Source organism: Hemiscyllium ocellatum, chromosome 21 (genome assembly GCF_020745735.1).
Source record: "Hemiscyllium ocellatum isolate sHemOce1 chromosome 21, sHemOce1.pat.X.cur, whole genome shotgun sequence".
NCBI classification, from domain to species: domain Eukaryota; kingdom Metazoa; phylum Chordata; class Chondrichthyes; order Orectolobiformes; family Hemiscylliidae; genus Hemiscyllium; species Hemiscyllium ocellatum.
Window position 1 is genome coordinate 45,695,438 of NC_083421.1, and position 14,539 is coordinate 45,709,976.

General features: G+C 39.3%; 1 protein-coding gene across 4 annotated transcripts in view; it reads right to left on the reverse strand.

Annotated features, from left to right (window-relative positions):
• The window catches only part of golga1 (golgin A1), a 55,953-nt gene extending 45,141 nt beyond the window's left edge, over positions 1 to 10,812 (reverse strand). Inside the window, exons 1-4 of one of the 4 annotated variants that reach the window (XM_060841406.1) lie at positions 10,687 to 10,812; positions 8,822 to 8,918; positions 8,386 to 8,708; positions 4,417 to 4,507 (exon numbers count right to left, since the gene is read on the reverse strand). In XM_060841406.1, the coding sequence (XP_060697389.1) occupies positions 4,417 to 4,507; positions 8,386 to 8,517 (223 nt within the window). In that variant the 5' untranslated portion in view covers positions 8,518 to 8,708; positions 8,822 to 8,918; positions 10,687 to 10,812. Of the gene's footprint in view, positions 1 to 4,416; positions 4,508 to 8,385; positions 8,709 to 8,821; positions 8,948 to 10,686 lie in introns of all 4 variants that reach the window. The other 3 variants (XM_060841405.1, XM_060841403.1, XM_060841404.1) reach the window with 3 other exon arrangements.
• Between the last annotated feature and the right edge of the window lie 3,727 nt (positions 10,813 to 14,539).

The window sequence follows — 14,539 nt, forward strand, 5'->3', positions numbered from 1 at the left end:
AACTATGTCAAGTTTTGGTCTCCATATTTAAGAAAGGATGTGTTAGCAGAGCAGGCAGTTCAATAGAAATTCATGAGGCTGATTCCTGGGATGAAGAAGTTGACATATCAAGAATGCACTCAACTCTTTATGGAGGCTTGATTTACAACCCAAAAACCGGAGTTTAATAAAAAGGTATAAAGCAGAAACTAATGTGGTCTTTCAAACTTCTTTGAATCTGCATACAGATTACATTTGCAAAATGGCAAGTTGAGGTGGTATACAAATTAAACTGTAGCATCCAACTTACAAGAAATTAGTGTGAAAAAGCCAGTAATGAAGAAAATATATCAAACTAAATAGAAAGAAAAGTCAAACTATGTGCTGAAAACTCAACCCTGCATTCCCTAATGACAATCCAAACGTTACCAAGATAATGCAAAAGTCCAAAGACATAAATACTCCAAAGTAGCAAATAAATAATCATTGGAAAGTAAATTTTATTATAGACACTTCATAAGGTAAAGTACTTTGATTAATATTGAGGCATCTCACTTTAAAGTTAACATAATTTTATTTTCTGTGCAAAAGGATGTTACTACATTTCAGTAGATTAAGAAAACGTATCAGTACAATTAGATAACATGATACATATTTTTCCTTCAATACATCAACAAGTTAAATTTGAAGATATTAATTCAAGATAAGCATTGCACTCATCCATCAGATGAACTATTAACAGTCCAGAGTTTTCTCAGCATGTTGACAGATGTCACAGCAATGGAAAACACAATCCCCTCTTCAAACAGCATGTTAACGTTAAAAATGGATTGGACTAGATTGTATTAATCATGCAGTATTTAAAGCTGAAGTTTCCGGATAGCTTGACAATTCAATATTTATCCTTCATTGGTTTGTCAACAGCATTCTTGACTTCAAGCAATGCTCACTTAACAGAAAAATTCAATAAATTTACAATATGCATCCAAATATAAAATAGAAATAAGTAAACATTGTATACAAGTTACAACTAATTACTGAAAAGGTTAATGGATCTTTTTCTCAAAATGGCCAGAATTCAAAGGGTGGAAGAGAAATTACATTTGAACACTCTAATGAGATCCAATCTGAAGCACTGTATTCAATTCTGGACATTGCCTTAGAATTAAACCTGGCATACTCTGGAGTAACATACTCTTCACACAAAGACTACTGGAAATTTAGAACTTGCTATCTGAAAAAGCTGTTGAGGCAATGTCAAAACTCAAGATATGGTGTTACTGAGCCAAAGAAGCTAGAACAAACTAAAAGTTTTATCAAACATAATCCAAATATTGGGACAAGTTGAACAGACTGACTGAATTATTTCTGTTTATACATTGTTATTACTCCATGCAAAATCCTGACAGGACGGTACAATTTTAAAATTATTTGTTAACTCTTTACTTTCATTCTGAGCATAGGTTCCAACCTGTCTCTCAAATTTAACCTCTTTCTCTACAGTCACTGGTCATTGCTGCAATCAGCTGTAAATAGTTTCTTAGTTATTTTCAATCATGGAAAGACACCTATATCCAAATACAAGGAAAATTAAATACAGTTCACAGGGAGAATATTTAACAATTGATCCATATCTTTGTTAACTGAAACTCAGCTACTCCACTACTCTCTTGGCTAGTCTCCCATTTTGTGCTCGAACTTCAGCTCTTTCGAGACACTGCTGCTTGTATCCAAACCATTCACATATCACCTTTGTAACTTGACTCCTGATCTGGCATAACCTAAAATTTAAAATTTTCATTTTTCTAGCTCTAAATCATAAAAACTTTGCACTCCTCAAATTCTGACCACTTCTATATTCCCAATTCCCATCTGGAAATCATGCTTTCAGTAGTTTGCATCCCTGGTTACAGAATTCTATAAATAAACCCATCTGTCTTTTCTTCTCAATTTAAGGCGGTCCCTAAAATCATCTTTATCAAAAGCTCAGGTCATCTATTTAAATGTTTGGATTAGAGTAGTGCTAGAAAAGCACAGCAGATCAGGCAGCATCCAAGGAGCAGAAAAATTGATGTTCCTTTCATCAGGAAGGGCTTTTGCCTGAAATGTCAATTTTCCTGCTCCTCGGATGCTGCCTGACATGTTGTGCTTTTCCAGCACCACTCTAATCTAAACTCTGGTTTCCAGCATCTGCAGTCCTCACTTTTGCCCATCTATTTAAATGGGAGGCAGTGAGGTCTGCAGTTACTGGAGATCAGAATTGAGAGTGTGTTGCTGGAAAAGCACAGCAGGTCAGGTGGCATCTCATTCCTGATGAAGGGTTCCTGCTGCTTGGACACTGCCTGACCTGTTGTGCTTTTCCAGCAACACACTCTCAACACTCATCTATTTAAATACCTCCTTGTGATTTGGGATCAAACTTTTAATACTCCTGTTGTTTCCTTGGTCATGTTAAAAGGTGTTCATAGAAGTTTATTATGAAAGAGTCACATCGAATGATTACAAGTTACTGACTAACATGCCATAGTCTTGATAGGAAATCTACTTTTGCAAGTCATAAGATCTCTCAAAACAACTGTCACATAAGCATGCTTTATTTAAATAAGGATAATTGTCAAAATTATCATCCTTTATCAATTGCTAAACAAACTGGTCTTTTTCTATACTTGTAAGAGGAACTTAATAGTTACCTCACTGCTTTGTTGCAAATTATTTATTAGGCTTTCTTTCTCATAAACAGCAATGCAAGATAATTACAATTTCCACTAATTTTCGTCGAATAAGTATTTTCATCCGCATAGCCTACAATGATTTAACTCCAGCCATCAGAAAGGCTGTTAAATCAAATGCATTCATATTTAGCGTTCAAGTGCACAATGCTTACTGCAAGACTCCATTCTGAAATGCCATTTTAAGACAGTCACAAATCACTTGTAGAAAATAATGAGGCTTAGAGTCCTATTGCACGACACAGACCCAAGATGTACTAGCTTTTGAAAGTATGGTGTACTCAGAGTCATAGAGTTGTACAGCATGGAAACAGACCCTTCAGTCCAACCAGTCCTTAAATCTCTCTCCTTAAAAATGTGGCCCCAAGTCTTGAAATCCCACAACCGAGGGAAAATTTAACTACTATTAGCTCTGTCTATGTATATTATTGTATAAACTTCAATAAGATCGCCTTTCAATCTCCTATGCTCCAATGAGAAAGGTCCAAGCTTATCGAGCCTTTCTTTATAACTCAAACCTTCCATACCTGGCAACATTCTGGTAAATCTCTTCTGAACCCTCTCCAGTTTAGTAATGTAATTCCTATAACTGGGTGACCAGAACTGGACACAGCATTCCAGAAGAGAACTCATCAATGTCTTGTACAACTTCAACATGACTTCCCAATCCTATACTTAAAGGACTGAGCAATGAAGGCAAGTGTGCCAAATGCCTTTTTAACCTTTATTTGTTGCAAATGTCAAAGAGTTATATACCTGCATCCCTAAGTACCTCTGTTCTACAAAATTATACAAGGTCCTATCATTATTTAACATCAGTGCATAGTCAATGCAGTATTCAAGGGCTAGATTATACATTAATGGCAGGTTCCCCACACCCAGTGTAAATATCAGGAGCAAGCATAGCACCACCTAGCAAGTTTACCCTGCTTTGTTTTTTCTGGTGATAGACCTCTTAATTAGTATGAGAAACTGCTATCCATCTACAGGAGGAATCCCACCTTGTAGAAATGCAAGCCAGAGGCTGACAGCGTCAGAAGGCAGTTCTGCAGGTGGACCTGAACATTCAGGTAAATTTAGGATCTTTCTGGAGCCAAACTGACAGAACCATGAAGTGAGGGGCATATTGGACATAGTAGACAGTCATGTGTAAAATGGTTGGGAGAGACAAAACTTTTGGGAAGAGACTCCTAAATCACTGCATGCCATCTCTAATTATGCCAACAGCCATCTGGATTAAAACTGAACTACACACACAGAGCATTGACCTCTCCTGTCACGCAAGTGGAGGCATGATGAGTCTAATTGGACATTATTTGTCCCCTCATTGGCCTCAAGTTTGCCATGGTCAGGTGACCCACACAACACCTCCCCAGCATTCTAGTTTATATGTCCACCCACTTGTATTCTCAGCCACAGACGGTCTGTGAAATTCAACACAAGTCATTGGTGATGTTAACGTGAACCAAATTGAGTCACGAATGTAAACAAAACAGATTAAAGATTAAGCTTTTGACCATAGTTTGAATATATGAATATTTAAAAGATAAAACACTATTCCAAAATTTTCTATACAGATATACTGTACTTTTTTGATCTCTTTTTGGTAAATTACCAAGACATTTTAAGCTGAAACAGATGAAACCAGAATATAACATAAATGCTGACTGCAATATGCAAAATGAAATTTGTTTCTCTAAGCAGGTACCTGACAGTTTTACTTCCAACTTCCGAACTTGGTCATTTCGCCGTAGCAGCTGAGACAACAGATCCTCTCGCGTACAGCTACTGTCCGAGGCCTTGGAAAAGGGGAGAAAAAGACTTAATTTTTAAAAAAGTAAATGACTACAGCTTATGTGGTTCATATTTCTCCTACTTAAACTAAATGCTACTATGTCTTGCAGATAGCCTTAAGTTACCTTAACCAAACCAGAAGCTTGTTCACTCCCTATGGAGTGATCTAAAACCTAAAAAGCTTTCTCTAAACCCTTTTGAGCCTCTATTACATTTTTAAAAATACAATGACTATAAGATACAACATGCGTTACTTCACATCAATTTACCAAATGTCAACATTACTTACTTGGACTTTAGTATGCCAAACACATCACAACATAAGGTTTGCCATGCAGCAATTGATGGTTCCATTGTTGATGGAGTCAGCCAATGAATTCAGAATATTTCTTGAATCACCTCACTGACTAATTAAGCATTATCACAGTTGTATTGTATTGCTAATTTAAAACCTCTCAAGCTTACGCATTGCCAATTATTACAATTAGGGAGTAAAGTCTAAGAGTCAAAACCCACAAATATTTTCTATGTGAATCTTTAATAATGCTCAACAAATCAAGGTACAGTCTCCTATTATTTTCATAGTGAAAACAGACAGCTATTTAAGGATCACTGAGATTTCCAAAAGTACTGGCTGACTTGTTTTCATATCTGGACCTACAGACATAGAGATAAAGAAAAGCACAATCAAATTAAATTATACACTTACATACAATAGCAGGATATGCCTCACATTTGAAGCTGCACAACAAGTGTTGCTCAATATGCTCGCAACTCACCACATGACAAGGAAGCCATGGGGAGGTGGGTAAATCTACATTCCTCATTTTTGAGCGACACCATATTCACTGAAAAATCCTGAATTCAACAGTGGGACCATCAATTGCTGGTATGAGAATGAGTGTCGCTTTCTAAATCATTTATATATCATCTAACCATAATTCAGCAAGAAAGAATCAACCACACTTCTGTTAGACAGCAGTAATATATAGATTAGACAGAGACTTCTAAACTTAACTGAAGAAAAGTAATACAACTTAGCTTGTTCAAAACACTCTGGGTGCCTCTAAATGATGGTACATTAGACCAGTAGCACCACTCAAATGCTACAAAAGCAGGGCCAGACTCAGTCCAATAAGCTCTTGAAATTTTTTTGGGTAACTCACTGTTTACTAGATGATATCTGAAGAACTTGCTTTTGTTTAGCTGGTGTTTTTTGCACGAACACTACTACATGGCTTTCAGTCATGATTGAAATGTGAATTTTTTCAAGATGGAGCAATGTAACAACAGCCAAATGTCTCCAATCATTTTCCAAATAGATCTGTTAAAATGAGTGACTGAAAGACATAGGGTGCTTTGGTGTGATAAGGGAGTTACAGGTTGGCTGGGTGAGTCAAAGGTCTATTAAATATTTAAATGTTATGGGAGTGTCAATTGAGAACACAAGCAAAAATGTCAAAGTATAGAAGCTGGTGCTTGAAAATTTCTCACTTCTTTTCCAAACCCAAAATTCCAAATATATCAATTCTGATTATATTTTATCAATCAATTTACTCTTAAAGAAATTTGCTTTACTGAAATAGCCTGGAGTACACATTCAGAACCAGAATATTTCATATAAAAAAAACTGTCATCACCCCTTGAGTATATACAGAATGCTTGGTTTGCAGAATGGCTGGATTGCAAAATCCTTTTAAAGTTGCTTTCCTATGAATATACTCGTCTTGACTACTGACAATTTGAAACTTCAAAACTATTTTCAAAAAACTGCCCATTGGTTTAACTAATGTTGCATAATGGTGACCGGATCATCACAATTTTGGCATTCATTTAGCATAAAGTGAAAAACAGAGATGAAACCGACTTGAGAGCTTGATACAATCGAAAGTGAAAGAGGACAAAATATACATTATTGATACTTTCAGTTTTGTACTGAATTACTGTCATGTTGGTTGCAACCATAACCCCTATTTTATATTTCAAATAAACTTCTCTATATTTGGTTTAAAAAGTGCAAATTCAATAAAGATTGAGTGAATGTTATTTTCTAATTTTCTCACAAGCGTTTTTCGTAAAAATAATGTAAGATGGGCGCCAATAAATTCAACAGAAAATTCAGAAACAATTTATTTTACCAGAGAGAATGGTGACAATGTGGCATTCACGCACACAGTTGAGGCAAATAGCCAGATGCACTTAAGAGAATGCTAGATAAACACACAAGGGAAGAAAATAACAGAACGAAATGTTGATGAGGTAGAGGAAGAGGTTACCGGGGCCTCATGTACAGCAGAAAAACTGACATGGGCATGTTGTATCAAATGCCTTGTAGTGTCCACCTTCGCCCTGTACAGGACAATGTTGGAGAGATTATCTGGAGAATGTGGGTGGGGGGGGGGGGGTGTTTAGGGTAAACTCCTGTGTGGAACTCCAGGGAAATTGTGGGGAGAGAGGGGGAGGGGGTGGGAGGTCAGTCATTTAGAGACAGTGTCTGCACTCCCATCAGTTCTCGGCAGCACTTCCAATCACTGTGAACAAAAGACACAATCAATGTTGGACACACGTCTTTGATGCAATATTTCTATTGGGACCTCGACATCTCCATCCAATAATCCGATTTTCGGATAATCAATATTCGGATAATCGAGCTTCCTCTGTATATGGACTTCAATAAAGGGTTTGACAAGGTCCTTCATGGTAGACTGGTCAGTAAAGTTTGATCACATGGAATACAGGGAGAACAAGCCATTTGGATACAGAACTGGCAGAGAGTTGCTTTTCAGACTGACTGTCTGTGATCAGTTACAGTTAGAGTCATAGAGCTGTATTACTGGATCCAATGATCAATGCTGGATCTACTGCTTTTTGTCATTTATATAAATGATTTGGATGTGAACATAGGAGGTATGGTTGGTAAGTTTGCAGATGACACCAAAGTTAGAGGTGTAGTGGACAGCAAAGGTTACATCAGAGTGCAACAGGATCTTGATCAGATGAGCCAATGGGCTGAGGATTGGCAGATGGAGTACAATTTAGATAAATGTGAGATGCTGCATTTCGGAAAGGTAAATCAGGGCAGGACTTATACACTTAATGTTAAGGTCCTGGGTAGTGTTGCTGAAAAAAAAAGAGAGATCTGGAGTGCAGGTTCATTGTTCCTTGAAAGTGGAGTCACAGGTAGACAGTGACAGTAGTATGCTTGCATTTATTGGCAGTGCATTGAGAATGCTAGTTAGAGCATTTTTGGAAGACTATGTGCAATTCTGGTCTTCTTGCTATAGGAAGGATGTTGTGAATCTTGAAAGGGGTCAAAAAAGATTTACAAGGACGTTGCCAGGGTTGGAGAGTTTGAAATACAGGGAGAGACTGAATAGGCCGGAATTACTTTTCCTGGAGCATTGGAGGTCGTGGGGTGACCTTATAGAGGTTTATAAAATCATGAGGGGCATGAACAGGGTGAATAGACAAGGTCTTTTCCACAGGGTGGGTGAGTCCAAAATTAGAAGGCATAGGTTTAAAGTGAGGGGGGAAAGATTTAAAAGTGAGCTAAGGGGCAACCTTTTTCACACAGAGGGTGGTGAATGACCCATCAGAGGAAGAGGTGGAGGCTGGTATAATTGCAACATTTAAAAGGTATCTGGATGGGTATAGGAATAGGAAGGGTTGAGAGGGATATGGGCCAAATGCTGGCAAATGGGACTAGATTCATTTCGATATATGATCAACATGGACGAGTTGGATCCAGTAATACAGCTCTATGACTCTAACTGTAACTATCGATTCAGCCTAATGAAATTACAGTATATCCACAAAGCCCCTTCCAACATCTCAATTTTAGACATGCAAAATATATTGAATTATAGAAATCACCCATACATACGATATCATCTCCAGAGTCAGCTCCTATTGATGTAATGGAGTCTCTGCTGACCGATCTTGGAATCCGTCCCATACCAGGACGTGAGTTGTTGCCTGCCTCTTCAGCAATCTTCTTTTTTAGTTTTGCAAACATGGTTCTGCACTTATATCTTTGAAAGCAGCTCCAAACCACCAAGAGATTTAAGTTTATCTAAAGTCTCAAAGATGAACTTGGAAGAAAGAGAGCAGCTGTGCTTTAGAAAACAACGCACTCCGTTTGGCTCTTAGCTGCTCCTTAACAAAACTCACTTTCCTTGCTTACTGGAAAAACATCCATTGTATCACCTGTCAGGAAAAACAAAGTACACCATATCAAGAAAATAACATTTCTACTGTTTCTCAAGTGCAACAACAATATGACAGAAATAATATTGAAAAAAAAAACTTTGTTTCATTACTCTGCAGAGCTTGGTTTTCATAACTGTGAAGTCCACTGAAATTCTTCTGTAAAACCACATCTGTTTACTTTCTGCCCCAAATGCTACTTTAGAAGACCTGGAAGCTGACATGAAAGCATGTTACCTCTAAGAAAGGGAAATGGGAAGAAAATTAAGTAAACATTTCAAAATTGTTCCATCTGACACCAGTTCAAACACAAAAGCTAGTGCTGGGTGTTTGCATGCGAGCTCAGTGCTAATACTAACAGAAAAGTGGCATTTTGCCTTGCACTTACACTGGACCAAACTACAGACAAGACTAGTTTAAGTTTAATGATACAATACCAGTTTTGTGCTATCTCTTTGATGTTGGAATGTCACATTCTATTTCCCCAAGAGCTGTTGCTAAATCCCATTCTCCAAGAATTCTGACATCATCATGTTTTGCCAGTGACTGTTTGGATGTGCTCTTTCACTTGCCTTCCCTAAAGGGAACCATTTTGATCAGAATATTATTAAAATTTTCTTTAGTGAAAGAAAATATGATTCAGGAGGAAGCAAACAAATAGATTAGAGATAGTTTAGGTGAGTAAATTCCAAATGTATTAGTCAGGTTTTACAAAATTCAGGAATAGTGTCTTTGGGTGATCCAGTATTTAAGGCATGTGAAGGAAAAGCTAACACCTAGCTAGGTCATTTATGGGAAATTTACTTGGATAAATTATGAAACAGACAGAATGAGTCTTTGAAATAAAACAGACATTGCTGGAGAAACCTAGCTGATCTGAGAGCATCTGAAGAAAGCAGAGTCTGGTGACACTTGATCAGAATAGTTCTGATTCTGTTCTAAAAATTATTGAACTCGAAATATTAACTATGTTTTCCCATCAATGCTGCCAGACCTGCTGAGTTTTGTCAGCAATTTTTGGTTATGTTTCAAATCTCCAGCATCAGCAGTTCTTTGTCTTAGTTTAGAATAAGTTCTTGAATCAAATCAGAGCATAAACTAATTGAACATTTGAGGAAGTCACCGCCAGCATGGTCAGCAGTTATTTATTTGGGCAATAGACAATAGATGCAAGAGTAGGCCATTCAGCCCTTCGAGCCTGCACCGCCATTCAATATGATCATGGCTGATCATTCCTAATCAGTATCCGCTTCCTGCCTGATCTCCATAACCCTTGATTCCACTATCTTTGAGAGCTCTATCCAACAACTCTTAGTGTTTGATCAGTTCCACACAAAACATAAGCTAAATCAGAAGACGCACGACTGGAGGAAAAATCTTTCAATTCTTAATATAACTGGGAACACAAAACTGATGCTACTTTTATAAATGGGATTTTTGATCAGTCGCGAACTGAGTAATTTTTCTAACGTAATCACAAAACAAAATTGCAATGCATTATTCGCAGATTGTTTTAAGTTTCCCATCAGCTGAAAGAGTGTCACTTCCAGTTTCCAACAGCAGAATCTGCCTCAGACAGCAGCTGACAGCTCCTTGAGTGACAGTTAACTGAACCACTCAGAAAGCGCGCCCACCCCTGTCGCGACTTTGTTGGACGAAAGCCAGAACAACCAACCAATCAGCAGCAGGTCAACAAGACAGGCCCAGCGGCAGGTTGTAGTTGATGAAAGGAGGACGAACGGCCTAGTGTCCGCCGATAGGGCCAACTTGGGTCAGTACTCATATGGGTCAATAAGCAATCAACTACCGCTCAGAGCTTCTGCTCGCCCGGATCTATTAAACGGCAGGTCACCTCTGAAAAGTTCGACACGAAATGGCCCATATAGTAGCAACCAAAAACTCCGGAAAGCGAAGATACGCGAACAGCCATTCAGGCTCCGTATACGTAGGCAGTTTCTCATGACGACCAGGTAGATACCTGAGTGTGCGTTAGCAGCGAAGTTCTGTACGATGCCGCTCCATCCTGCTGTCGGCCTTTTCTCACCTCCACTCAGCCGATGTGGCCGCAACGTCATCAGGTTCCCAGGGGATTTCCCTTAGACCAATCAGATCGAACGTTAGATCGGCGACCGGCGGCGTTCTACCCGTTCGCTGATGTAATCGGACTTCTCATTGGCCGGTAGCCAAGCCCACCAAAACAATGCTGTCAGCTGTGAGGCTGGCCGCAGCGACGCCAACAACTGTATGGACGTGGTCAAGAGTAGACCAAGAGACTGTACTGCTCCAAGAGTCTCGGAGGACTCGAGTCGAACATCAACAGGCCTCAGACTTAATTTAACCATTAAATCTTCTTGTCATTACTACAAGGGAGTCGAGGAGTGTGGTGTTGCCTGACCTGTTCTGCCTTTCCAAGCACCACACCTTTTGACTCCGATCTCCAGCATATGCAGACCTCACTTTCTCCTAGTTGATTACCACAAAGGACCTGAATGAAAAATTACATTTTTTTTTAAGAAACTCCGACACCACACTAAATAGAAAACTGAACTTGCACGTGAGATAAGACAAGAGAAGCTGCTACCCCATTCAGTGTGTTACGGGATGTGTGGACATGATGGGCTGAATGGCCTGCTTCCACATTGTCACAATTATATGATTGTCTTCTGCAAACTGGCATCAAAACAGTGATGTTGTAACATTTCATTGAGGTATTTTCACAGCAATCAAATGGCAAAGTAAAGTTTTCCAATTTAATTCTCTTTCTTTCAACACTTCCCATAAATCTTTAACAAGTTATCCTGTTACATAGGCCTTTGGCTATGATCAGCTATGCGAGAAACAGAACTCACTCATAAATCAGCCTGAGACAAAGCTTTGGAAACAAGAACAATTTATTACAGCCTTGCAAGTACTGGACGCTTCTGCAATCAAGCAGAAATACACGCTAAAACAGAGCATGTTAGCTTTCTTATTCAGTTTACAAGTTGCGGAATCACACCTCCCTTTTCCCATCCTATCATAAGCCAATTACCTCACTTTTGTTTTTTCTCTCTAGTTATTTTCTTATCTGGCCATCCTGCTGTCCTTGTATGTTTGCATTCTTTGTTCCTTGTTTGTTACAGCTTGTTCTTTTATCCAGTTTCTCTTATCATACTATAAGCTTTATTGTGAAATGGCCCTGCTGCTTATTTTTGTGGTCAACTACAACACTTTAAAGTTATTTCCTAGCTTAAAACTATTTTCTTTAAAAGACCCTCCATATTCATTAAAGTCTGAGCCTTAAGTATGCTACATGCTACAAGAATTCCATGACCGTTTGTATAATGCCCCACCTCCCCACCTACAGAAACTATATTTCTAACCTCCCATAATTCCCCCTTTTTTAAAAAAAAACTGTTGTTTCTGCACTTATTAAGTCTCCTTTAATTCATTTTCTTATGTTCTGCCCTCTTACGCCTTTTGGCGATGAGGTTCACAATCTTACATTTTACATTTGTGTTGTCCGTCCCTCAAACTCTAGAAGCATTCATTGACTTTCTCTTTGTTGCATATCATCTGCTGATTGTAAAAGCATCTGATGATTTATTTGGGTTCCTTCCCCAAGGGATGTCATCAGTCGGCTCATTACCCATTTTAAGACATTGAATCCTACCACCAGACCTACTAATATCAATAACCCATAGATTAGCTAGATTGACTAACCACCTTCCCCAATTAGTGCAATTTCTCTGCCAGAATATAATCTAGAGCCATCCTGTTCTGAAGAGTCGTTAGTCTAGTGGCAATCATTTTGGTCTTTATGGCTGCTACTTGGGATTGGGTTTCAACCAACGCAGCGGCAGTATTGTTGGCCAACTCTTCCAGGGAAGCCGCCAACTTTCGTACTTCTACTCCTGTTCAAGCGGTCCCATACATAGATATCAAAATCCAGAGGAGGCGATCTCCTTCGGTTATTTCCCGGGTTACTCGCCTTCATCCCCGTTTATTCCGAGATATTTTTTGGGCTCCCTTTAACAGCGTCAAGTGGGGAATTATATAGGCAAGGTAGCAGCAGCCACTCCACCTTTCTGGTTTTGAGGTAGTGTCTGAACTGGATGGTTCCAGCACCCATTCCCGTTACATCCGCCACTCCAAACGTACTTCTCGCCGTGGATAAATGGGTAGGCCTTTAAGCCACCCACCCAATATGTCCCATTCAATACTTTGGGAATGGTTGTGGGAGTATCTTGGCTGGTGTAGACACAAGATGATTTTCCTAATCGGAAGGGTGCGGTATTATTCTGATTACAGAAACAAGTGATATTTACTGCTCCTTTTGGTGGGGAAACTCTAAGGCCATCAATCGCACCCAGAGTTTTCAGGGCTGGTCGAGGGAACCATCCCGCAAAGTTATAATTACCCGTGTCAGATCATCATTTTGTATTGTTTGAATCAGAGTCAAATTGTTGTACATCGTACACTTCTCTTTTGATAAGTGGTATTACCGTGAGAGGAATTCCGGATTCCCCATGGTGTGGGATCTCCGCACATACCCAACAGTCGGTATGCCCCTTTAGTTTAGCATAATTCTGACATAAAATGGTAAAATGATTTTTCCCACCTCCTTTGGCAGCTAGCGCCAATATTATTGTGACAATATAAAGCTGACCACTCATTTCAGCTCACAACCCTATCTGTCTATTCCCTAACCCTTTAAATAGCAGGGAGGAATGAGTCTATGCAACACTTACAATTGTTTTGAGATAGTTGTTTTTAACCAATACTTAATAGTCCCTTATCTCAGTCCATTCTTTTTGCTCAGTTTGATTTTCAGAGGGTTGTCTGTAAGATGTGCTTGCCACTCTGCCGGAGGGGAAGGAGCATCCACCGGGCCCTTAACACAAGTGTGATGACTCCACCCTTTTTCAGCAGTTCGGACAGCTGTTTCAGTAGTCAGGAGGGTTAGGAATGGTCCCTCCCAGCTTGGGTGCAGTTTGGTATCTTTCCAGGTCTTTATCAGGACCCAATCACCTGGGTGTATTCAATGTACGGCAAACTCAAGTGGAGGTGCCTGGATCAACACACCCTTCTTCCTAAGGACAGACAAAGAAGAACCGAGCGCCACAATATAGTTCTTTAAAAACTTATAATTGAACTCTACAGTTGGCAATTCCCCTTTTCCACCCAAGAAAGGTAAACCAAACATCATCTCATAAAGAGAGAGGCCTATATCACACCTAGGCACAGTCCTAATGTGTAGCAACGCGATAGGTAAACATTTTGTCCATGTAATCGAGTCTCTAGGATTAGTTTAGACAATTTTTTTTTAAGGTTTGATTCATTCGTTCCACCCGTCCAGAGGAAGGCGGGTGCCAAGGAGTGTGGAATTTCCAAGAGATTTCTAATCCCGCCATTACTTCTTGTAGGATCTTAGAGGTAAAATAGCTACCTTGATCTGAATCTATACTTTCCACCACTCCATATCGAGTAACTCTAAAAGAGTTTTCACTACTCCCTTCGAGATAGCTGAGGACATTGGAAATGCCTCCACCCACCCAGTTAGGTGATCCATTAGGACTAATAAGTACTTTTTGTTTCTCTACTGGGGGTAATTCTGTGCAATCTACCTGTATTCTTTGAAAAGGTCTTACCCAGGGTTTCTTCCACCTCTTGCCCCCCCCACCCCCCGTTACTTTCTTATTAATCTTTTGGCAAGTTGGGCATCCTGCGCATACCTGCTTGGCTAATGTGTATATCCCTTTACATCCATACTTCCTTAACACTATGTCACACATAGCTTGGGAGCCCCAATGACTGCCTTGATGCAAGGTAGTTAGGATGTTTCTCATGAC